This window comes from Ornithorhynchus anatinus, unplaced genomic scaffold (genome assembly GCF_004115215.2).
Source record: "Ornithorhynchus anatinus isolate Pmale09 unplaced genomic scaffold, mOrnAna1.pri.v4 scaffold_279_arrow_ctg1, whole genome shotgun sequence".
Taxonomy (NCBI): domain Eukaryota; kingdom Metazoa; phylum Chordata; class Mammalia; order Monotremata; family Ornithorhynchidae; genus Ornithorhynchus; species Ornithorhynchus anatinus.
This window is the reverse complement of record NW_024396749.1, coordinates 1-23385: the sequence shown is the minus strand read 5'-3', so window position 1 is coordinate 23385 and position 23385 is coordinate 1. Positions and strand designations below refer to the sequence as shown.

Below are 23385 nucleotides of genomic sequence, written 5' to 3'. Positions count from 1 at the left end.
ACAGGAGAATCGGGCAGGCCCAGCCCAGCCCTCCCCGCTCCACCGGGGACACCAAGGGCCCGCTCCAGAGCGAGGCCGAGGGCCCAGGGAGGGAAGCCAGGGGACGTCCTTCCAGGGAAATCCGCCCAAAGCGAGGCTGGGATGGGAGCCAGGTCAGGGCCCCCAGGGACGACAAGGTAGACGGCCGCAGCCCCAGCCCCAGCCCTGCAGCGGCGAAAGAGCAGCCTCCATGGGACACCCCTTGGGAAGAGCCGGGGAAATGGAGCCGGCCTTCACGCAAAAGGAGCAGAAGCCAGGAGGAGGTCAGCCTGCCACCGGGAAAAAGGACCCTGGGCCAAGTCCTTCGGAAGCCACAGCTTCCTGCCGGGCCCCCCATGGCCCACCCGGCCCCCTTGCCTGGTTCGAAGCTTCCATCCTGGCTCGCCGCCCTGGACCCAGCAGGCGATGCCTATCCTGGCCGCAAGACCCCTCCCAGCCTGACCATCCCGAGATGGTCCCGGCAGGGGCCCCCAAGCCGGGACGTGAGCAGGCAGGCCCTGTCCTGGAGGCTGCCCACTGTCCCAGAACCGGTCAAGTCGCAGCCCATCGGCAAGGACCAGAGGCCAGCGGGTGAGGCCATGAAGCTGCGGGCCCAACGGGCGCGGGAGATCCGCTGTCCCCCGTGCCCCCCCTCCCCTCCTCGCGATATCTGGGACGTGTGCCCTCGGGGGACCTCCTATGACCGCTTTAATTCGGACGGCACACTGACCATTTGCGGCGCCGGCTCGGCGCCAGAGAAACCCAGCCGCGAGGAAGCCCTCCCCGGCAGAAACAACGGATGTCTTGGTTCCCTGGCGGGCCCCGAAGGAGGACCCCGGCCCGACCCCTGTCCCGTGGATATCGAGCAGGTGCTCGCCGAGATTCGGATCCCTCCGCTCCTCTCTCCTCTCAGCGGCGACGAAGGCCCCGGCGGTCCAAGCAAGGCCAAAGCAACCCGAGCCGTCCCAGGAGGTAAGGCTCGCGGAACGTCCATCCCGGGGCAGGGCGCAGCGGGTGCGCTTGCGGGCTCCACCGGTCCTGAGCGGCCTGTCTCGGCCTCTGTGGATCAGGCCCATGGGCTGGAGGAAGGGCGGAACGCTCCGCTCCGTCCCGCTCCGAGGGGTGGCTCGGGCCCCCAGTGTCCCAGGCCGCTGGACGGCAAGCCCACCGCAGACGCCCATGGAGGTCAGGCTCAGGCGACGGACGAAAGAAGAACCTCTGCCAGGAACAAGAGAGACAGGAGAATCGGGCAGGCCCAGCCCAGCCCTCCCCGCTCCACCGGGGACACCAAGGGCCCGCTCCAGAGCGAGGCCGAGGGCCCAGGGAGGGAAGCCAGGGGACGTCCTTCCAGGGAAATCCGCCCAAAGCGAGGCTGGGATGGGAGCCAGGTCAGGGCCCCCAGGGACGACAAGGTAGACGGCCGCAGCCCCAGCCCCAGCCCTGCAGCGGCGAACGAGCAGCCTCCATGGGACACCCCTTGGGAAGAGCCGGGGAAATGGAGCCGGCCTTCACGCAAAAGGAGCAGAAGCCAGGAGGAGGTCAGCCTGCCACCGGGAAAAAGGACCCGGGGCCCCCTGGACGCCAGCTTGCAAAGGTCCCTGGAGGTTAGCCCCGCGGTGGCACCGACGGGCCTCAGCTCCTGGGACCTCGCTGCTCTCTCTGGCGGGCGCCTGGGCTCGGGCAGCGCACGCCTCCCTGTCCAGGCCACACGCCTGCAGTTAAGGAGCTCCCAAGCTGCAGCCCCCGGCAAGGACTCAGGACAGCCCTCGGCCCCAGATGACCGGGTCCAGAAGCCAGTCGGACGCGCCGAGGGCCACCGATCACCGCCCACTCGGACGAGCGCGCATTCCAGGCTAGCGCCCTGCCCTTGGCCGGACCCTGGTCGCCCGCCCCTACGGCCAGCCGCTCAGAGTCCACCCCAGCCACCGGCCGGACCACCCCTGGCCACCCCTGCCCCCGTGCCTGGCCCTAGTTCCGCTGCGCAGCCCCGGCTTCAGCCCACTCCCCAGCTCCCCCTTCGCAGCCTCCGGCCTGGGGCCGCTCCTCCGATCGATTTCAGCAGCCAGCCCCTGCCCTGGAGGATGCCCACCGTCCCGGGACCTGTGAGGTCACTGCCCATTCCCAAAGATCTCAGGTCAGTGCGCGAGGCCATGAAGCGGCGGGCCCAGCGGGCTCGGGAGATCCCATGTCCCCCCTCACCTCCTCGTGATATCTGGGATGTGTGCACGCGCCGGGCTTCAGAACAACCCTTCCCTTAGGAGGCCGCTCTGCGCCTTTGCGCCCCGGGCTCCGCAGCAGCAGGCCGGCCGCGGCCCCCAGGGGCCGCGCCCTAGAATGGTCCAGGCCCGAGGCGCGCAGCGGGCAGGGAGCCATCGCTGCCCGACCCGGCGCTCTGGGCCACGAGCGGAAGCCGGGCCGGCCTGCGAGCGAACCGGGCCGCTAGCAGAGTGCGCACCAGCCGCTAGGCCGGGGCGCAGCTCCCGGGTGACCTGGGCGCAAGCGGCCCAGAGCCCCGAGAACCGTGGCATCACTTGGGGAAGGGGGGACCGCGAGCCCTGCTCTCCGCAGCAACTCCCATGGCACTGAGGACCAGGCCTGGGAGCTGCATCCGGCCGGCAGGATGCCGGGAGAGCCGAGCCCCGGGCTTTGGCGGCTCGGAAGGCCCGGGTTCCTGCCGGGGCCCAACCACCACCTCCCTCCCAGAGCGAGGAACCTTCCTTCAGCCCCGAAGCTCAGCTAGTCAGCCTTCCCTTTCCCCGCTCCACGGGACTGCCTCCTCAGGGCAGCTTCCCAGAGGCGGGAGTCACCCTGTGCCAATGGCTTCGCATCTTCACCCCTCCGATTCCCCAGCGGAGATTCCCCCTCCTCCATTCTCCATTCTCCTTCCCTTCCTACGTGCCTGGGACTGGGCCCCGCGCCGTCCTGACAATCACCGGCCCTTCAACTAGGCGCCACGGGGCACAGCGGCTGTGGCGCCAGCCATGCTTCGAGGGGGCCACCTCAATACAACCGCTTTAGTCTATCCCTCCGTGACTATTTTATCAGCCCCCCGGCTGAACCCCTCGCCTTGTGACGCCCATGTATACGTTTATTTGGAATTCATTTACCTGTTCCTTTAGTTCCTCTTCCACTTACTGTTGTCTCCCCCTGTAGACCGTGAGCTGGTTGTGGGCAGGGGTTGTGTCTGGGGTTATCCTGGGGCCTCCCTTGCTCTCGGGACAGTGCCTTGCACACACTGAGCGCTCGGGAAACACGAGTGAATGAATTCCCCTTAGCTTGGGACCGACCCGTGTGCGCCGGGGGATGGGACCTTCCCACCAATCTCTCCTCTTGGCCGGGGTTTAAGTCATACGCCAGGAAACACAGCTGCGGCGGCAGAAATGGTACGGAGAAATGCATTACGGATGTGTGCTGAGGGTTCAGACCAGTCTATACTGAGCAATTCCGGTGGGGGGTAAGGGAACTTCATGCCACACAAGGGACAGTCGGGGAGGTGAACAGCCAAATGACTTGGAACAGCAGCCTCTAAAACCATCACGGATGGAATTGGGCTGCGCAGAGATGCAGGTGGAGACTCACAAGGGTGGAGTTTACCGATGGATAATTCCCAGGCTTACCCCGCGCTAGCCTCTGCTGGCCCTCACTTTCCCGGGTTGACCCCGACCCAGCTACTTTCAGACTCTCCCTCATAACCTGATTCAGTAAAGCGCCCATGCTTCAGCGCTCTCTCTCTTACACACACACACACACACACACACACACACACACACACACACACAGGCTCCATGCCTGACTTTCTCTCTCTCTCTCTCTCTCCCTCTCCCTCTCTCTGCCCCGGCCCTCTCTCGCGCGCTGGTTCAATACGTTGATATCACGTGTATTTCTCCCCTTCTTTTTCTGTCTTTCTCCCTCTCTCGATGCTTCCCCTTCGGGTGAGTTCCATCTAGAAAGAGAAAGATAGAGAGCGAGAGGAAGAGGGAGAGAAAGAGAGAGAGGGAGAGAGGGAGCGAGGGAGAACATCAGAGCTGGTGAAAGAATGAGAGAGGCAGAAAACTGTCGACGTTTAGGAGTCGGTTGGGCGAGGTGGTGGCAGCCTGATTGCCGCAAATCCACCTGTTGACGAGACTTGGACCTGGTGTGAATCAAGGGCCAAAGCCGCGGGGGTGAGGCGGTCCTTCTCTCTCGTGTGGGAGTCATCGACCGTTCAGCGGACCCATGTGCGTCATAGAGTGCCTGCTGCCTGCTCCACCCCGAACTACGCGTTAGGGAGAATATAAAAACAGAAGAAGGACCCCATCTTCCCTGTCGACCAGGAGCTCACCTCGTCGATGGCGCAGTGTGTTGTGTTGCTCTCAGAGACTTGGCCAGGGATTCCCGCCGAGGAGGAGCAGCTCGGGAGTCTGCTGAGCTGAAGATTTGGATTTTGTTTCCCTGCTCGGAGGCCGGGTAGACGGCAGGGGGTCGGGTCAGTGAGCGGGGAGCCGCTGCGGGGAAGCGAGGAGGGGCGAGACGGAGGGGTCGGAGCCTAGAACTGGGGAGCGGCTGGGGGTTGCGGGTGGGGCTGTGAGATTCGCGCCGAAGCAACCTCAAGGGTTTGACTTACTTGTCTTCCTGGCCGGGAATTCTACAGGTCTTGGGGAGTTGGTGCCTGACGCCGGAGAGCCAGCGCTTTGGAGTGGGCCGGGTCGGCTTGTGCCTTCCGTTCCCGCAGCGACCAGTGGCAGTTCCAGGAAGGAAGGGCTCCAGCAGAACGGGCACGGGTGGCTGCCGCCCTGTGTCTCCAGCGGAGAAGACAAACCGGGCAGGCTCGGGAGCAGTGGGAGAGGAAGGCGGGAGGCGCGGAGCCAGCAAGCCGGAAGAATGGCCCGGGACTCCCTGGCCACCCGGCTGCAGGAGTCGGTGGGGGTCTTCCACGCGTTGGGGCCGAAGAGCCCCGCCCCCGCCGGCCAGTGTGCACTCCGCCGCCCCGCGAGCACGGCCGCAAGCCGCCGGCCGCACCAGACCACGAGGCTCCCAGGACGGAGGCTGGAAGCTTCGGTCATCGGGCAGGATTCAGGGGAGTCCTGGGCCCCGGGCGCTGGGGCCCCGAAGCTAGGCGGCGGCGCCCAAGATCCGCTGCCATCGTGGAGCCGGACCGGGGAGGATTCCAGCTCAGGGTCCTTCCCTTTGCCCGCCCATGGCCCAGCCACTAGAAACCCCCACCCGGTGGCTGGGCCTCCCCCGGCCCAGTCGGCCCCCTTGCCTGGCTCGAGGCTTCCATCCGGGCTCGCCGCCCCGGACCCAGCAGGCGAAGTCTATCCTGGCCTCCTGCCCACTCCCAGCCTGACCATCCCGAGATGGTCCCGGCTGGGGCCCCCCAGCCGCGACGTGAGCAGGCAGGCTCTGCCCTGGAGGCTGCCCACCGTCCCTCAACCAGTCAGGTCGCAGCCCATCGGCAAGGACCAGAGGCCTGCGCGCGAGGGCATGAAGCTGCGGGCCCAACGGGCGCGGGAGATCCGCTGTCACCCGTGTCCCCCCTCCGCTCCTCGCGATATCTGCTGGGACGTGTGCCCAGGCGGGGCTCCCTTCGACCCCTTTCATTCAGGCGCTGCTTTGCCCGTTTGCGGCGCCAGCTCGGCGCCAGAGAAGCCCAGCCGCGAGGGCGCCCTCCCGGGGAGTAGCAGCAGACGTTTCGAGTGGCTGGGGCCGGACACCCGCCCCGTGGACGTGGAGATGGTGCTCGCCGAGTTTCGGATCCCTCCGCTCCTCTCCCCACTGAGGGAAGACGACACGCCGGAGGGTCCCACGACGCCCAAACCCCCCAGGGCCGCCCGAGGAGGTAAGGCTGTCGGAGCGGCCAACCCGGGAATGGCTGCGGCTGGTTCGCTCGCAGGATCCAGCGGTCCTGAGCGAGCTGTGGCGGCAAGGCAGCCCGGTTGGGGCTCTGTGGACCACACCACGACGCCCAAGGAATCCCGGACCCTTCGGCTCCACCTCGCTCAGACGGAAGATGCGGGTCCGGCGTCGGAGGTCCACGGCCAGAGCCTGGTAGTTGACGCCCCCCGGCAGGGTTCAGGACGGCCCTCTGCACCGGAGGCCCGGGCCCGGAGACCACCCTGGACACGGGACGAGGAGGATTCCAGGTTAGTGCCATTCTCTTTGCCCTCCGCAGAGTGCGCGCCCCTGGGCCAAGTCCTTCGGAAGCCACAGCCTCCTGCCGGGCCCCCCATGGCCCACCCAGCCACCTTGCCTGGTTCGAAGCTTCCATCCTGGCTCGCCGCCCTGGACCCAGCAGGCGATGCCTATCCTGGCCGCAAGACCCCTCCCAGCCTGACCATCCCGAGATGGTCCCGGCAGGGGCCCCCAAGCCGGGACGTGAGCAGGCAGGCCCTGTCCTGGAGGCTGCCCACTGTCCCAGAACCGGTCAAGTCGCAGCCCATCGGCAAGGACCAGAGGCCAGCGCGCGAGGCCATGAAGCTGCGGGCCCAACGGGCGCGGGAGATCCGCTGTCCCCCGTGCCCCCCCTCCCCTCCTCGCGATATCTGGGACGTGTGCCCTCGGGGGACCTCCTATGACCGCTTTAATTCGGACGGCACACTGACCATTTGCGGCGCCGGCTCGGCGCCAGAGAAACCCAGCCGCGAGGAAGCCCTCCCCGGCAGAAACAACGGATGTCTTGGTTCCCTGGCGGGCCCCGAAGGAGGACCCCGGCCCGACCCCTGTCCCGTGGATATCGAGCAGGTGCTCGCCGAGATTCGGATCCCTCCGCTCCTCTCTCCTCTCAGCGGCGACGAAGGCCCCGGCGGTCCAAGCAAGGCCAAAGCAACCCGAGCCGTCCCAGGAGGTAAGGCTCGCGGAACGTCCATCCCGGGGCAGGGCGCAGCGGGTGCGCTTGCGGGCTCCACCGGTCCTGAGCGGCCTGTCTCGGCCTCTGTGGATCAGGCCCATGGGCTGGAGGAAGGGCGGAACGCTCCGCTCCGTCCCGCTCCGAGGGGTGGCTCGGGCCCCCAGTGTCCCAGGCCGCTGGACGGCAAGCCCACCGCAGACGCCCATGGAGGTCAGGCTCAGGCGACGGACGAAAGAAGAACCTCTGCCAGGAACAAGAGAGACAGGAGAATCGGGCAGGCCCAGCCCAGCCCTCCCCGCTCCACCGGGGACACCAAGGGCCCGCTCCAGAGCGAGGCCGAGGGCCCAGGGAGGGAAGCCAGGGGACGTCCTTCCAGGGAAATCCGCCCAAAGCGAGGCTGGGATGGGAGCCAGGTCAGGGCCCCCAGGGACGACAAGGTAGACGGCCGCAGCCCCAGCCCCAGCCCTGCAGCGGCGAACGAGCAGCCTCCATGGGACACCCCTTGGGAAGAGCCGGGGAAATGGAGCCGGCCTTCACGCAAAAGGAGCAGAAGCCAGGAGGAGGTCAGCCTGCCACCGGGAAAAAGGACCCGGGGCCCCCTGGACGCCAGCTTGCAAAGGTCCCTGGAGGTTAGCCCCGCGGTGGCACCGACGGGCCTCAGCTCCTGGGACCTCGCTGCTCTCTCTGGCGGGCGCCTGGGCTCGGGCAGCGCACGCCTCCCTGTCCAGGCCACACGCCTGCAGTTAAGGAGCTCCCAAGCTGCAGCCCCCGGCAAGGACTCAGGACAGCCCTCGGCCCCAGATGACCGGGTCCAGAAGCCAGTCGGACGCGCCGAGGGCCACCGATCACCGCCCACTCGGACGAGCGCGCATTCCAGGCTAGCGCCCTGCCCTTGGCCGGACCCTGGTCGCCCGCCCCTACGGCCAGCCGCTCAGAGTCCACCCCAGCCACCGGCCGGACCACCCCTGGCCACCCCTGCCCCCGTGCCTGGCCCTAGTTCCGCTGCGCAGCCCCGGCTTCAGCCCACTCCCCAGCTCCCCCTTCGCAGCCTCCGGCCTGGGGCCGCTCCTCCGATCGATTTCAGCAGCCAGCCCCTGCCCTGGAGGATGCCCACCGTCCCGGGACCTGTGAGGTCACTGCCCATTCCCAAAGATCTCAGGTCAGTGCGCGAGGCCATGAAGCGGCGGGCCCAGCGGGCTCGGGAGATCCCATGTCCCCCCTCACCTCCTCGTGATATCTGGGATGTGTGCACGCGCCGGGCTTCAGAACAACCCTTCCCTTAGGAGGCCGCTCTGCGCCTTTGCGCCCCGGGCTCCGCAGCAGCAGGCCGGCCGCGGCCCCCAGGGGCCGCGCCCTAGAATGGTCCAGGCCCGAGGCGCGCAGCGGGCAGGGAGCCATCGCTGCCCGACCCGGCGCTCTGGGCCACGAGCGGAAGCCGGGCCGGCCTGCGAGCGAACCGGGCCGCTAGCAGAGTGCGCACCAGCCGCTAGGCCGGGGCGCAGCTCCCGGGTGACCTGGGCGCAAGCGGCCCAGAGCCCCGAGAACCGTGGCATCACTTGGGGAAGGGGGGACCGCGAGCCCTGCTCTCCGCAGCAACTCCCATGGCACTGAGGACCAGGCCTGGGAGCTGCATCCGGCCGGCAGGATGCCGGGAGAGCCGAGCCCCGGGCTTTGGCGGCTCGGAAGGCCCGGGTTCCTGCCGGGGCCCAACCACCACCTCCCTCCCAGAGCGAGGAACCTTCCTTCAGCCCCGAAGCTCAGCTAGTCAGCCTTCCCTTTCCCCGCTCCACGGGACCGCCTCCTCAGGGCAGCTTCCCAGAGGCGGGAGTCACCCTGTGCCAATGGCTTCGCATCTTCACCCCTCCGATTCCCCAGCGGAGATTCCCCCTCCTCCATTCTCCATTCTCCTTCCCTTCCTACGTGCCTGGGACTGGACCCCGCGCCGTCCTGACAATCACCGGCCCTTCAACTAGGCGCCACGGGGCACAGCGGCTGTGGCGCCAGCCATGCTTAGAGGGGCGCCACCTCAATACAACCGCTTTAGTCTATCCCTCCGTGACTATTTTATCAGCCCCCCGGCTGAACCCCTCGCCTTGTGACGCCCATGTATACGTTTATTTGGAATTCATTTACCTGTTCCTTTAGTTCCTCTTCCACTTACTGTTGTCTCCCCCTGTAGACCGTGAGCTGGTTGTGGGGAGGGGTTGTGTCTGGGGTTATCCTGGGGCCTCCCTTGCTCTCGGGACAGTGCCTTGCACACACTGAGCGCTCGGGAAACACGAGTGAATGAATTCCCCTTAGCTTGGGACCGACCCGTGTGCGCCGGGGGATGGGACCTTCCCACCAATCTCTCCTCTTGGCCGGGGTTTAAGTCATACGCCAGGAAACACAGCTGCGGCGGCAGAAATGGTACGGAGAAATGCATTACGGATGTGTGCTGAGGGTTCAGACCAGTCTATACTGAGCAATTCCGGTGGGGGGTAAGGGAACTTCATGCCACACAAGGGACAGTCGGGGAGGTGAACAGCCAAATGACTTGGAACAGCAGCCTCTAAAACCATCACGGATGGAATTGGGCTGCGCAGAGATGCAGGTGGAGACTCACAAGGGTGGAGTTTACCGATGGATAATTCCCAGGCTTACCCCGCGCTAGCCTCTGCTGGCCCTCACTTTCCCGGGTTGACCCCGACCCAGCTACTTTCAGACTCTCCCTCATAACCTGATTCAGTAAAGCGCCCATGCTTCAGCGCTCTCTCTCTTGCACACACACACACACACACACACACACACAGGCTCCATGCCTGACTTTCTCTCTCTCTCTCTCTCTCTCTCTCTCTCTCCCTCTCTCTGCCCCGGCCCTCTCTCGCGCGCTGGTTCAATACGTTGATATCACGTGTATTTCTCCCCTTCTTTTTCTGTCTTTCTCCCTCTCTCGATGCTTCCCCTTCGGGTGAGTTCCATCTAGAAAGAGAAAGATAGAGAGCGAGAGGAAGAGGGAGAGAAAGAGAGAGAGGGAGAGAGGGAGCGAGGGAGAACATCAGAGCTGGTGAAAGAATGAGAGAGGCAGAAAACTGTCGACGTTTAGGAGTCGGTTGGGCGAGGTGGTGGCAGCCTGATTGCCGCAAATCCACCTGTTGACGAGACTTGGACCTGGTGTGAATCAAGGGCCAAAGCCGCGGGGGTGAGGCGGTCCTTCTCTCTCGTGTGGGAGTCATCGACCGTTCAGCGGACCCATGTGCGTCATAGAGTGCCTGCTGCCTGCTCCACCCCGAACTACGCGTTAGGGAGAGTATAAAAACAGAAGAAGGACCCCATCTTCCCTGTCGACCAGGAGCTCACCTCGTCGATGGCGCAGTGTGTTGTGTTGCTCTCAGAGACTTGGCCAGGGATTCCCGCCGAGGAGGAGCAGCTCGGGAGTCTGCTGAGCTGAAGATTTGGATTTTGTTTCCCGGCTCGGAGGCCGGGTAGACGGCAGGGGGTCGGGTCAGTGAGCGGGGAGCCGCTGCGGGGAAGCGAGGAGGGGCGAGACGGAGGGGTCGGAGCCTAGAACTGGGGAGCGGCTGGGGGTTGCGGGTGGGGCTGTGAGATTCGCGCCGAAGCAACCTCAAGGGTTTGACTTACTTGTCTTCCTGGCCGGGAATTCTACAGGTCTTGGGGAGTTGGTGCCTGACGCCGGAGAGCCAGCGCTTTGGAGTGGGCCGGGTCGGCTTGTGCCTTCCGTTCCCGCAGCGACCAGTGGCAGTTCCAGGAAGGAAGGGCTCCAGCAGAACGGGCACGGGTGGCTGCCGCCCTGTGTCTCCAGCGGAGAAGACAAACCGGGCAGGCTCGGGAGCAGTGGGAGAGGAAGGCGGGAGGCGCGGAGCCAGCAAGCCGGAAGAATGGCCCGGGACTCCCTGGCCACCCGGCTGCAGGAGTCGGTGGGGGTCTTCCACGCGTTGGGGCCGAAGAGCCCCGCCCCCGCCGGCCAGTGTGCACTCCGCCGCCCCGCGAGCACGGCCGCAAGCCGCCGGCCGCACCAGACCACGAGGCTCCCAGGACGGAGGCTGGAAGCTTCGGTCATCGGGCAGGATTCAGGGGAGTCCTGGGCCCCGGGCGCTGGGGCCCCGAAGCTAGGCGGCGGCGCCCAAGATCCGCTGCCATCGTGGAGCCGGACCGGGGAGGATTCCAGCTCAGGGTCCTTCCCTTTGCCCGCCCATGGCCCAGCCACTAGAAACCCCCACCCGGTGGCTGGGCCTCCCCCGGCCCAGTCGGCCCCCTTGCCTGGCTCGAGGCTTCCATCCGGGCTCGCCGCCCCGGACCCAGCAGGCGAAGTCTATCCTGGCCTCCTGCCCACTCCCAGCCTGACCATCCCGAGATGGTCCCGGCTGGGGCCCCCCAGCCGCGACGTGAGCAGGCAGGCTCTGCCCTGGAGGCTGCCCACCGTCCCTCAACCAGTCAGGTCGCAGCCCATCGGCAAGGACCAGAGGCCTGCGCGCGAGGGCATGAAGCTGCGGGCCCAACGGGCGCGGGAGATCCGGTCACCCGTGTCCCCCCTCCGCTCCTCGCGATATCTGCTGGGACGTGTGCCCAGGCGGGGCTCCCTTCGACCCCTTTCATTCAGGCGCTGCTTTGCCCGTTTGCGGCGCCAGCTCGGCGCCAGAGAAGCCCAGCCGCGAGGGCGCCCTCCCGGGGAGTAGCAGCAGACGTTTCGAGTGGCTGGGGCCGGACACCCGCCCCGTGGACGTGGAGATGGTGCTCGCCGAGTTTCGGATCCCTCCGCTCCTCTCCCCACTGAGGGAAGACGACACGCCGGAGGGTCCCACGACGCCCAAACCCCCCAGGGCCGCCCGAGGAGGTAAGGCTGTCGGAGCGGCCAACCCGGGAATGGCTGCGGCTGGTTCGCTCGCAGGATCCAGCGGTCCTGAGCGAGCTGTGGCGGCAAGGCAGCCCGGTTGGGGCTCTGTGGACCACACCACGACGCCCAAGGAATCCCGGACCCTTCGGCTCCACCTCGCTCAGACGGAAGATGCGGGTCCGGCGTCGGAGGTCCACGGCCAGAGCCTGGTAGTTGACGCCCCCCGGCAGGGTTCAGGACGGCCCTCTGCACCGGAGGCCCGGGCCCGGAGACCACCCTGGACACGGGACGAGGAGGATTCCAGGTTAGTGCCATTCTCTTTGCCCTCCGCAGAGTGCGCGCCCCTGGGCCAAGTCCTTCGGAAGCCACAGCCTCCTGCCGGGCCCCCCATGGCCCACCCAGCCACCTTGCCTGGTTCGAAGCTTCCATCCTGGCTCGCCGCCCTGGACCCAGCAGGCGATGCCTATCCTGGCCGCAAGACCCCTCCCAGCCTGACCATCCCGAGATGGTCCCGGCAGGGGCCCCCAAGCCGGGACGTGAGCAGGCAGGCCCTGTCCTGGAGGCTGCCCACTGTCCCAGAACCGGTCAAGTCGCAGCCCATCGGCAAGGACCAGAGGCCAGCGCGCGAGGCCATGAAGCTGCGGGCCCAACGGGCGCGGGAGATCCGCTGTCCCCCGTGCCCCCCCCCCCCTCCTCGCGATATCTGGGACGTGTGCCCTCGGGGGACCTCCTATGACCGCTTTAATTCGGACGGCACACTGACCATTTGCGGCGCCGGCTCGGCGCCAGAGAAACCCAGCCGCGAGGAAGCCCTCCCCGGCAGAAACAACGGATGTCTTGGTTCCCTGGCGGGCCCCGAAGGAGGACCCCGGCCCGACCCCTGTCCCGTGGATATCGAGCAGGTGCTCGCCGAGATTCGGATCCCTCCGCTCCTCTCTCCTCTCAGCGGCGACGAAGGCCCCGGCGGTCCAAGCAAGGCCAAAGCAACCCGAGCCGTCCCAGGAGGTAAGGCTCGCGGAACGTCCATCCCGGGGCAGGGCGCAGCGGGTGCGCTTGCGGGCTCCACCGGTCCTGAGCGGCCTGTCTCGGCCTCTGTGGATCAGGCCCATGGGCTGGAGGAAGGGCGGAACGCTCCGCTCCGTCCCGCTCCGAGGGGTGGCTCGGGCCCCCAGTGTCCCAGGCCGCTGGACGGCAAGCCCACCGCAGACGCCCATGGAGGTCAGGCTCAGGCGACGGACGAAAGAAGAACCTCTGCCAGGAACAAGAGAGACAGGAGAATCGGGCAGGCCCAGCCCAGCCCTCCCCGCTCCACCGGGGACACCAAGGGCCCGCTCCAGAGCGAGGCCGAGGGCCCAGGGAGGGAAGCCAGGGGACGTCCTTCCAGGGAAATCCGCCCAAAGCGAGGCTGGGATGGGAGCCAGGTCAGGGCCCCCAGGGACGACAAGGTAGACGGCCGCAGCCCCAGCCCCAGCCCTGCAGCGGCGAACGAGCAGCCTCCATGGGACACCCCTTGGGAAGAGCCGGGGAAATGGAGCCGGCCTTCACGCAAAAGGAGCAGAAGCCAGGAGGAGGTCAGCCTGCCACCGGGAAAAAGGACCCGGGGCCCCCTGGACGCCAGCTTGCAAAGGTCCCTGGAGGTTAGCCCCGCGGTGGCACCGACGGGCCTCAGCTCCTGGGACCTCGCTGCTCTCTCTGGCGGGCGCCTGGGCTCGGGCAGCGCACGCCTCCCTGTCCAGGCCACACGCCTGCAGTTAAGGAGCTCCCAAGCTGCAGCCCCCGGCAAGGACTCAGGACAGCCCTCGGCCCCAGATGACCGGGTCCAGAAGCCAGTCGGACGCGCCGAGGGCCACCGATCACCGCCCACTCGGACGAGCGCGCATTCCAGGCTAGCGCCCTGCCCTTGGCCGGACCCTGGTCGCCCGCCCCTACGGCCAGCCGCTCAGAGTCCACCCCAGCCACCGGCCGGACCACCCCTGGCCACCCCTGCCCCCGTGCCTGGCCCTAGTTCCGCTGCGCAGCCCCGGCTTCAGCCCACTCCCCAGCTCCCCCTTCGCAGCCTCCGGCCTGGGGCCGCTCCTCCGATCGATTTCAGCAGCCAGCCCCTGCCCTGGAGGATGCCCACCGTCCCGGGACCTGTGAGGTCACTGCCCATTCCCAAAGATCTCAGGTCAGTGCGCGAGGCCATGAAGCGGCGGGCCCAGCGGGCTCGGGAGATCCCATGTCCCCCCTCACCTCCTCGTGATATCTGGGATGTGTGCACGCGCCGGGCTTCAGAACAACCCTTCCCTTAGGAGGCCGCTCTGCGCCTTTGCGCCCCGGGCTCCGCAGCAGCAGGCCGGCCGCGGCCCCCAGGGGCCGCGCCCTAGAATGGTCCAGGCCCGAGGCGCGCAGCGGGCAGGGAGCCATCGCTGCCCGACCCGGCGCTCTGGGCCACGAGCGGAAGCCGGGCCGGCCTGCGAGCGAACCGGGCCGCTAGCAGAGTGCGCACCAGCCGCTAGGCCGGGGCGCAGCTCCCGGGTGACCTGGGCGCAAGCGGCCCAGAGCCCCGAGAACCGTGGCATCACTTGGGGAAGGGGGGACCGCGAGCCCTGCTCTCCGCAGCAACTCCCATGGCACTGAGGACCAGGCCTGGGAGCTGCATCCGGCCGGCAGGATGCCGGGAGAGCCGAGCCCCGGGCTTTGGCGGCTCGGAAGGCCCGGGTTCCTGCCGGGGCCCAACCACCACCTCCCTCCCAGAGCGAGGAACCTTCCTTCAGCCCCGAAGCTCAGCTAGTCAGCCTTCCCTTTCCCCGCTCCACGGGACTGCCTCCTCAGGGCAGCTTCCCAGAGGCGGGAGTCACCCTGTGCCAATGGCTTCGCATCTTCACCCCTCCGATTCCCCAGCGGAGATTCCCCCTCCTCCATTCTCCATTCTCCTTCCCTTCCTACGTGCCTGGGACTGGGCCCCGCGCCGTCCTGACAATCACCGGCCCTTCAACTAGGCGCCACGGGGCACAGCGGCTGTGGCGCCAGCCATGCTTCGAGGGGGCCACCTCAATACAACCGCTTTAGTCTATCCCTCCGTGACTATTTTATCAGCCCCCCGGCTGAACCCCTCGCCTTGTGACGCCCATGTATACGTTTATTTGGAATTCATTTACCTGTTCCTTTAGTTCCTCTTCCACTTACTGTTGTCTCCCCCTGTAGACCGTGAGCTGGTTGTGGGCAGGGGTTGTGTCTGGGGTTATCCTGGGGCCTCCCTTGCTCTCGGGACAGTGCCTTGCACACACTGAGCGCTCGGGAAACACGAGTGAATGAATTCCCCTTAGCTTGGGACCGACCCGTGTGCGCCGGGGGATGGGACCTTCCCACCAATCTCTCCTCTTGGCCGGGGTTTAAGTCATACGCCAGGAAACACAGCTGCGGCGGCAGAAATGGTACGGAGAAATGCATTACGGATGTGTGCTGAGGGTTCAGACCAGTCTATACTGAGCAATTCCGGTGGGGGGTAAGGGAACTTCATGCCACACAAGGGACAGTCGGGGAGGTGAACAGCCAAATGACTTGGAACAGCAGCCTCTAAAACCATCACGGATGGAATTGGGCTGCGCAGAGATGCAGGTGGAGACTCACAAGGGTGGAGTTTACCGATGGATAATTCCCAGGCTTACCCCGCGCTAGCCTCTGCTGGCCCTCACTTTCCCGGGTTGACCCCGACCCAGCTACTTTCAGACTCTCCCTCATAACCTGATTCAGTAAAGCGCCCATGCTTCAGCGCTCTCTCTCTTACACACACACACTCACACACACACACACACACACACACACACACACACAGGCTCCATGCCTGACTTTCTCTCTCTCTCTCTCTCCCTCTCCCTCTCCCTCTCTCTGCCCCGGCCCTCTCTCGCGCGCTGGTTCAATACGTTGATATCACGTGTATTTCTCCCCTTCTTTTTCTGTCTTTCTCCCTCTCTCGATGCTTCCCCTTCGGGTGAGTTCCATCTAGAAAGAGAAAGATAGAGAGCGAGAGGAAGAGGGAGAGAAAGAGAGAGAGGGAGAGAGGGAGCGAGGGAGAACATCAGAGCTGGTGAAAGAATGAGAGAGGCAGAAAACTGTCGACGTTTAGGAGTCGGTTGGGCGAGGTGGTGGCAGCCTGATTGCCGCAAATCCACCTGTTGACGAGACTTGGACCTGGTGTGAATCAAGGGCCAAAGCCGCGGGGGTGCCGGTTGGCCACCTGGCGAGGCGGTCCTTCTCTCTCGTGTGGGAGTCATCGACCGTTCAGCGGACCCATGTGCGTCATAGAGTGCCTGCTGCCTGCTCCACCCCGAACTACGCGTTAGGGAGAATATAAAAACAGAAGAAGGACCCCATCTTCCCTGTCGACCAGGAGCTCACCTCGTCGATGGCGCAGTGTGTTGTGTTGCTCTCAGAGACTTGGCCAGGGATTCCCGCCGAGGAGGAGCAGCTCGGGAGTCTGCTGAGCTGAAGATTTGGATTTTGTTTCCCTGCTCGGAGGCCGGGTAGACGGCAGGGGGTCGGGTCAGTGAGCGGGGAGCCGCTGCGGGGAAGCGAGGAGGGGCGAGACGGAGGGGTCGGAGCCTAGAACTGGGGAGCGGCTGGGGGTTGCGGGTGGGGCTGTGAGATTCGCGCCGAAGCAACCTCAAGGGTTTGACTTACTTGTCTTCCTGGCCGGGAATTCTACAGGTCTTGGGGAGTTGGTGCCTGACGCCGGAGAGCCAGCGCTTTGGAGTGGGCCGGGTCGGCTTGTGCCTTCCGTTCCCGCAGCGACCAGTGGCAGTTCCAGGAAGGAAGGGCTCCAGCAGAACGGGCACGGGTGGCTGCCGCCCTGTGTCTCCAGCGGAGAAGACAAACCGGGCAGGCTCGGGAGCAGTGGGAGAGGAAGGCGGGAGGCGCGGAGCCAGCAAGCCGGAAGAATGGCCCGGGACTCCCTGGCCACCCGGCTGCAGGAGTCGGTGGGGGTCTTCCACGCGTTGGGGCCGAAGAGCCCCGCCCCCGCCGGCCAGTGTGCACTCCGCCGCCCCGCGAGCACGGCCGCAAGCCGCCGGCCGCACCAGACCACGAGGCTCCCAGGACGGAGGCTGGAAGCTTCGGTCATCGGGCAGGATTCAGGGGAGTCCTGGGCCCCGGGCGCTGGGGCCCCGAAGCTAGGCGGCGGCGCCCAAGATCCGCTGCCATCGTGGAGCCGGACCGGGGAGGATTCCAGCTCAGGGTCCTTCCCTTTGCCCGCCCATGGCCCAGCCACTAGAAACCCCCACCCGGTGGCTGGGCCTCCCCCGGCCCAGTCGGCCCCCTTGCCTGGCTCGAGGCTTCCATCCGGGCTCGCCGCCCCGGACCCAGCAGGCGAAGTCTATCCTGGCCTCCTGCCCACTCCCAGCCTGACCATCCCGAGATGGTCCCGGCTGGGGCCCCCCAGCCGCGACGTGAGCAGGCAGGCTCTGCCCTGGAGGCTGCCCACCGTCCCTCAACCAGTCAGGTCGCAGCCCATCGGCAAGGACCAGAGGCCTGCGCGCGAGGGCATGAAGCTGCGGGCCCAACGGGCGCGGGAGATCCGCTGTACCGTCACCGTGTCCCCCCTCCGCTCCTCGCGATATCTGCTGGGACGTGTGCCCAGGCGGGGCTCCCTTCGACCCCTTTCATTCAGGCGCTGCTTTGCCCGTTTGCGGCGCCAGCTCGGCGCCAGAGAAGCCCAGCCGCGAGGGCGCCCTCCCGGGGAGTAGCAGCAGACGTTTCGAGTGGCTGGGGCCGGACACCCGCCCCGTGGACGTGGAGATGGTGCTCGCCGAGTTTCGGATCCCTCCGCTCCTCTCCCCACTGAGGGAAGACGACACGCCGGAGGGTCCCACGACGCCCAAACCCCCCAGGGCCGCCCGAGGAGGTAAGGCTGTCGGAGCGGCCAACCCGGGAATGGCTGCGGCTGGTTCGCTCGCAGGATCCAGCGGTCCTGAGCGAGCTGTGGCGGCAAGGCAGCCCGGTTGGGGCTCTGTGGACCACACCACGACGCCCAAGGAATCCCGGACCCTTCGGCTCCACCTCGCTCAGACGGAAGATGCGGGTCCGGCGTCGGAGGTCCACGGCCAGAGCCTGGTAGTTGACGCCCCCCGGCAGGGTTCAGGACGGCCCTCTGCACCGGAGGCCCGGGCCCGGAGACCACCCTGGACACGGGACGAGGAGGATTCCAGGTTAGTGCCATTCTCTTTGCCCTCCGCAGAGTGCGCGCCCCTGGGCCAAGTCCTTCGGAAGCCACAGCCTCCTGCCGGGCCCCCCATGGCCCACCCGGACCCCTTGCCTGGTTCGAAGCTTCCATCCTGGCTCGCCGCCCTGGACCCAGCAGGCGATGCCTATCCTGGCCGCAAGACCCCTCCCAGCCTGACCATCCCGAGATGGTCCCGGCAGGGGCCCCCAAGCCGGGACGTGAGCAGGCAGGCCCTGTCCTGGAGGCTGCCCACTGTCCCAGAACCGGTCAAGTCGCAGCCCATCGGCAAGGACCAGAGGCCAGCGCGCGAGGCCATGAAGCTGCGGGCCCAACGGGCGCGGGAGATCCGCTGTCCCCCCTGCCCCCCCACCCCTCCTCGCGATATCTGGGACGTGTGCCCTCGGGGGACCTCCTATGACCGCTTTAATTCGGACGGCACACTGACCATTTGCGGCGCCGGCTCGGCGCCAGAGAAACCCAGCCGCGAGGAAGCCCTCCCCGGCAGAAACAACGGATGTCTTGGTTCCCTGGCGGGCCCCGATGGAGGACCCCGGCCCGACCCCTGTCCCGTGGATATCGAGCAGGTGCTCGCCGAGATTCGGATCCCTCCGCTCCTCTCTCCTCTCAGCAACGACGAAGGCCCCGGAGGTCCAAGCAAGGCCAAAGCAACCCGAGCCGTCCCAGGAGGTAAGGCTCGCGGAACGTCCATCCCGGGGCAGGGCGCAGCGGGTGCGCTTGCGGGCTCCACCGGTCCTGAGCGGCCTGTCTCGGCCTCTGTGGATCAGGCCCATGGGCTGGAGGAAGGGCGGAACGCTCCGCTCCGTCCCGCTCCGAGGGGTGGCTCGGGCCCCCAGTGTCCCAGGCCGCTGGACGGCAAGCCCACCGCAGACGCCCATGGAGGTCAGGCTCAGGCGACGGACGAAAGAAGAACCTCTGCCAGGAACAAGAGAGACAGGAGAATCGGGCAGGCCCAGCCCAGCCCTCCCCGCTCCACCGGGGACACCAAGGGCCCGCTCCAGAGCGAGGCCGAGGGCCCAGGGAGGGAAGCCAGGGGACGTCCTTCCAGGGAAATCCGCCCAAAGCGAGGCTGGGATGGGAGCCAGGTCAGGGCCCCCAGGGACGACAAGGTAGACGGCCGCAGCCCCAGCCCCAGCCCTGCAGCGGCGAACGAGCAGCCTCCATGGGACACCCCTTGGGAAGAGCCGGGGAAATGGAGCCGGCCTTCACGCAAAAGGAGCAGAAGCCAGGAGGAGGTCAGCCTGCCACCGGGAAAAAGGACCCGGGGCCCCCTGGACGCCAGCTTGCAAAGGTCCCTGGAGGTTAGCCCCGCGGTGGCACCGACGGGCCTCAGCTCCTGGGACCTCGCTGCTCTCTCTGGCGGGCGCCTGGGCTCGGGCAGCGCACGCCTCCCTGTCCAGGCCACACGCCTGCAGTTAAGGAGCTCCCAAGCTGCAGCCCCCGGCAAGGACTCAGGACAGCCCTCGGCCCCAGATGACCGGGTCCAGAAGCCAGTCGGACGCGCCGAGGGCCACCGATCACCGCCCACTCGGACGAGCGCGCATTCCAGGCTAGCGCCCTGCCCTTGGCCGGACCCTGGTCGCCCGCCCCTACGGCCAGCCGCTCAGAGTCCACCCCAGCCACCGGCCGGACCACCCCTGGCCACCCCTGCCCCCGTGCCTGGCCCTAGTTCCGCTGCGCAGCCCCGGCTTCAGCCCACTCCCCAGCTCCCCCTTCGCAGCCTCCGGCCTGGGGCCGCTCCTCCGATCGATTTCAGCAGCCAGCCCCTGCCCTGGAGGATGCCCACCGTCCCGGGACCTGTGAGGTCACTGCCCATTCCCAAAGATCTCAGGTCAGTGCGCGAGGCCATGAAGCGGCGGGCCCAGCGGGCTCGGGAGATCCCATGTCCCCCCTCACCTCCTCGTGATATCTGGGATGTGTGCACGCGCCGGGCTTCAGAACAACCCTTCCCTTAGGAGGCCGCTCTGCGCCTTTGCGCCCCGGGCTCCGCAGCAGCAGGCCGGCCGCGGCCCCCAGGGGCCGCGCCCTAGAATGGTCCAGGCCCGAGGCGCGCAGCGGGCAGGGAGCCATCGCTGCCCGACCCGGCGCTCTGGGCCACGAGCGGAAGCCGGGCCGGCCTGCGAGCGAACCGGGCCGCTAGCAGAGTGCGCACCAGCCGCTAGGCCGGGGCGCAGCTCCCGGGTGACCTGGGCGCAAGCGGCCCAGAGCCCCGAGAACCGTGGCATCACTTGGGGAAGGGGGGACCGCGAGCCCTGCTCTCCGCAGCAACTCCCATGGCACTGAGGACCAGGCCTGGGAGCTGCATCCGGCCGGCAGGATGCCGGGAGAGCCGAGCCCCGGGCTTTGGCGGCTCGGAAGGCCCGGGTTCCTGCCGGGGCCCAACCACCACCTCCCTCCCAGAGCGAGGAACCTTCCTTCAGCCCCGAAGCTCAGCTAGTCAGCCTTCCCTTTCCCCGCTCCACGGGACTGCCTCCTCAGGGCAGCTTCCCAGAGGCGGGAGTCACCCTGTGCCAATGGCTTCGCATCTTCACCCCTCCGATTCCCCAGCGGAGATTCCCCCTCCTCCATTCTCCATTCTCCTTCCCTTCCTACGTGCCTGGGACTGGGCCCCGCGCCGTCCTGACAATCACCGGCCCTTCAACTAGGCGCCACGGGGCACAGCGGCTGTGGCGCCAGCCATGCTTCGAGGGGGCCACCTCAATACAACCGCTTTAGTCTATCCCTCCGTGACTATTTTATCAGCCCCCCGGCTGAACCCCTCGCCTTGTGACGCCCATGTATACGTTTATTTGGAATTCATTTACCTGTTCCTTTAGTTCCTCTTCCACTTACTGTTGTCTCCCCCTGTAGACCGTGAGCTGGTTGTGGGCAGGGGTTGTGTCTGGGGTTATCCTGGGGCCTCCCTTGCTCTCGGGACAGTGCCTTGCACACACTGAGCGCTCGGGAAACACGAGTGAATGAATTCCCCTTAGCTTGGGACCGACCCGTGTGCGCCGGGGGATGGGACCTTCCCACCAATCTCTCCTCTTGGCCGGGGTTTAAGTCATACGCCAGGAAACACAGCTGCGGCGGCAGAAATGGTACGGAGAAATGCATTACGGATGTGTGCTGAGGGTTCAGACCAGTCTATACTGAGCAATTCCGGTGGGGGGTAAGGGAACTTCATGCCACACAAGGGACAGTCGGGGAGGTGAACAGCCAAATGACTTGGAACAGCAGCCTCTAAAACCATCACGGATGGAATTGGGCTGCGCAGAGATGCAGGTGGAGACTCACAAGGGTGGAGTTTACCGATGGATAATTCCCAGGCTTACCCCGCGCTAGCCTCTGCTGGCCCTCACTTTCCCGGGTTGACCCCGACCCAGCTACTTTCAGACTCTCCCTCATAACCTGATTCAGTAAAGCGCCCATGCTTCAGCGCTCTCTCTCTTACACACACACACACACACACACACACACACACACACACACACACACACACAGGCTCCATGCCTGACTTTCTCTCTCTCTCTCTCTCCCTCTCCCTCTCCCTCTCTCTGCCCCGGCCCTCTCTCGCGCGCTGGTTCAATACGTTGATATCACGTGTATTTCTCCCCTTCTTTTTCTGTCTTTCTCCCTCTCTCGATGCTTCCCCTTCGGGTGAGTTCCATCTAGAAAGAGAAAGATAGAGAGCGAGAGGAAGAGGGAGAGAAAGAGAGAGAGGGAGAGAGGGAGGGAGGGAGAACATCAAAGCTGGTGAAAGAATGAGAGAGGCAGAAAACTGTCGACGTTTAGGAGTCGGTTGGGCGAGGTGGCGGCAGCCTGATTGCCGCAAATCCACCTGTTGACGAGACTTGGACCTGGTGTGAATCAAGGGCCAAAGCCGCGGGGGTGAGGCGGTCCTTCTCTCTCGTGTGGGAGTCATCGACCGTTCAGCGGACCCATGTGCGTCATAGAGCGCCTGCTGCCTGCTCCACCCCGAACTACGCGTTAGGGAGAGTATAAAAACAGAAGAAGGACCCCATCTTCCCTGTCGACCAGGAGCTCACCTCGTCGATGGCGCAGTGTGTTGTGTTGCTCTCAGAGACTTGGCCAGGGATTCCCGCCGAGGAGGAGCAGCTCGGGAGTCTGCTGAGCTGAAGATTTGGATTTTGTTTCCCTGCTCGGAGGCCGGGTAGACGGCAGGGGGTCGGGTCAGTGAGCGGGGAGCCGCTGCGGGGAAGCGAGGAGGGGCGAGACGGAGGGGTCGGAGCCTAGAACTGGGGAGCGGCTGGGGGTTGCGGGTGGGGCTGTGAGATTCGCGCAGAAGCAACCTCAAGGGTTTGACTTACTTGTCTTCCTGGCCGGGAATTCTACAGGTCTTGGGGAGTTGGTGCCTGACGCCGGAGAGCCAGCGCTTTGGAGTGGGCCGGGTCGGCTTGTGCCTTCCGTTCCCGCAGCGACCAGTGGCAGTTCCAGGAAGGAAGGGCTCCAGCAGAACGGGCACGGGTGGCTGCCGCCCTGTGTCTCCAGCGGAGAAGACAAACCGGGCAGGCTCGGGAGCAGTGGGAGAGGAAGGCGGGAGGCGCGGAGCCAGCAAGCCGGAAGAATGGCCCGGGACTCCCTGGCCACCCGGCTGCAGGAGTCGGTGGGGGTCTTCCACGCGTTGGGGCCGAAGAGCCCCGCCCCCGCCGGCCAGTGTGCACTCCGCCGCCCCGCGAGCACGGCCGCAAGCCGCCGGCCGCACCAGACCACGAGGCTCCCAGGACGGAGGCTGGAAGCTTCGGTCATCGGGCAGGATTCAGGGGAGTCCTGGGCCCCGGGCGCTGGGGCCCCGAAGCTAGGCGGCGGCGCCCAAGATCCGCTGCCATCGTGGAGCCGGACCGGGGAGGATTCCAGCTCAGGGTCCTTCCCTTTGCCCGCCCATGGCCCAGCCACTAGAAACCCCCACCCGGTGGCTGGGCCTCCCCCGGCCCAGTCGGCCCCCTTGCCTGGCTCGAGGCTTCCATCCGGGCTCGCCACCCCGGACCCAGCAGGCGAAGTCTATCCTGGCCTCCTGCCCACTCCCAGCCTGACCATCCCGAGATGGTCCCGGCTGGGGCCCCCCAGCCGCGACGTGAGCAGGCAGGCTCTGCCCTGGAGGCTGCCCACCGTCCCTCAACCAGTCAGGTCGCAGCCCATCGGCAAGGACCAGAGGCCTGCGCGCGAGGGCATGAAGCTGCGGGCCCAACGGGCGCGGGAGATCCGCTGTCACCCGTGTCCCCCTCCGCTCCTCGCGATATCTGCTGGGACGTGTGCCCAGGCGGGCTCCCTTCGACCCCTTTCATTCAGGCGCTGCTTTGCCCGTTTGCGGCGCCAGCTCGGCGCCAGAGAAGCCCAGCCGCGAGGGCGCCCCCCGGGGAGTAGCAGCAGACGTTTCGAGTGGCTGGGGCCGGACACCCGCCCCGTGGACGTGGAGATGGTGCTCGCCGAGTTTCGGATCCCTCCGCTCCTCTCCCCCACTGAGGGAAGACGACACGCCGGAGGGTCCCA

General features: G+C 66.5%; 4 protein-coding genes and 1 long non-coding RNA gene across 5 annotated transcripts; 4 read left to right on the top strand and 1 right to left on the bottom strand.

Moving 5' to 3' along the window:
- Nucleotides 1-3842: 3842 nt before the first annotated feature.
- Nucleotides 3843-4685, bottom strand: LOC114808862. The gene is made up of 3 exons (XR_003756624.2): nucleotides 4622-4685; nucleotides 4340-4426; nucleotides 3843-3961 (listed from the first exon to the last, which is right to left on the bottom strand). It is a non-coding gene; the product is annotated as an uncharacterized LOC114808862 (long non-coding RNA).
- Nucleotides 4686-4878: 193 nt separating this feature from the next.
- On the top strand, nucleotides 4879-8196 carry LOC114808861 (basic proline-rich protein-like). The gene is made up of 2 exons (XM_029057110.2): nucleotides 4879-6140; nucleotides 6783-8196. The coding sequence occupies exons 1-2, from the start codon at nucleotides 4879-4881 to the stop codon at nucleotides 8125-8127; spliced, it is 2607 nt and encodes an 868-aa protein (XP_028912943.2). The 3' UTR covers nucleotides 8128-8196.
- Nucleotides 8197-10722: 2526 nt separating this feature from the next.
- LOC114808865 (collagen alpha-1(I) chain-like) lies at nucleotides 10723-14038 on the top strand. Its single transcript, XM_029057121.2, has 3 exons — nucleotides 10723-11018; nucleotides 11332-11982; nucleotides 12625-14038. Exons 1-3 carry the CDS (start codon nucleotides 10723-10725, stop codon nucleotides 13967-13969), a joined length of 2292 nt encoding a protein of 763 aa, XP_028912954.2. The 3' UTR covers nucleotides 13970-14038.
- A 1707-nt stretch (nucleotides 14039-15745) lies between these two features.
- LOC120638196 (basic proline-rich protein-like) lies at nucleotides 15746-19919 on the top strand. Its single transcript, XM_039911045.1, has 3 exons — nucleotides 15746-16202; nucleotides 16368-17237; nucleotides 17326-19919. Exons 2-3 carry the CDS (start codon nucleotides 16598-16600, stop codon nucleotides 19848-19850), a joined length of 3165 nt encoding a protein of 1054 aa, XP_039766979.1. The 5' UTR covers nucleotides 15746-16202; nucleotides 16368-16597; the 3' UTR covers nucleotides 19851-19919.
- A 1977-nt stretch (nucleotides 19920-21896) lies between these two features.
- LOC120638198 (uncharacterized protein C2orf78-like) lies at nucleotides 21897-23314 on the top strand (the record flags this gene model as incomplete). Its single annotated transcript, XM_039911047.1, has 2 exons — nucleotides 21897-22067; nucleotides 22233-23314. A coding segment is annotated over exon 2 (852 nt), but the record flags the coding sequence as incomplete, so codon positions are not given.
- Between the last annotated feature and the right edge of the window lie 71 nt (nucleotides 23315-23385).

Coding starts and splice junctions, on each gene's coding strand:
- LOC114808861 (XM_029057110.2), top strand. CDS start 4,879: ATGGCCCGGGACTCCCTGGCCACCCGGCTGCAGGAGTCGGTGGGGGTC. Junction 6,141..6,782: donor CGGGACGAGGAGGATTCCAG/GTTAGTGCCATT, acceptor CTCTCCTCTCAG/CGGCGACGAAGGCCCCGGCG.
- LOC114808865 (XM_029057121.2), top strand. CDS start 10,723: ATGGCCCGGGACTCCCTGGCCACCCGGCTGCAGGAGTCGGTGGGGGTC. Junction 11,019..11,331: donor GGGGAGGATTCCAGCTCAGG/GTCCTTCCCTTT, acceptor GAGGGCATGAAG/CTGCGGGCCCAACGGGCGCG. Junction 11,983..12,624: donor CGGGACGAGGAGGATTCCAG/GTTAGTGCCATT, acceptor CTCTCCTCTCAG/CGGCGACGAAGGCCCCGGCG.
- LOC120638196 (XM_039911045.1), top strand. CDS start 16,598: ATGGCCCGGGACTCCCTGGCCACCCGGCTGCAGGAGTCGGTGGGGGTC. Junction 17,238..17,325: donor ACGGGCGCGGGAGATCCGCT/GTACCGTCACCG, acceptor CCTTTCATTCAG/GCGCTGCTTTGCCCGTTTGC.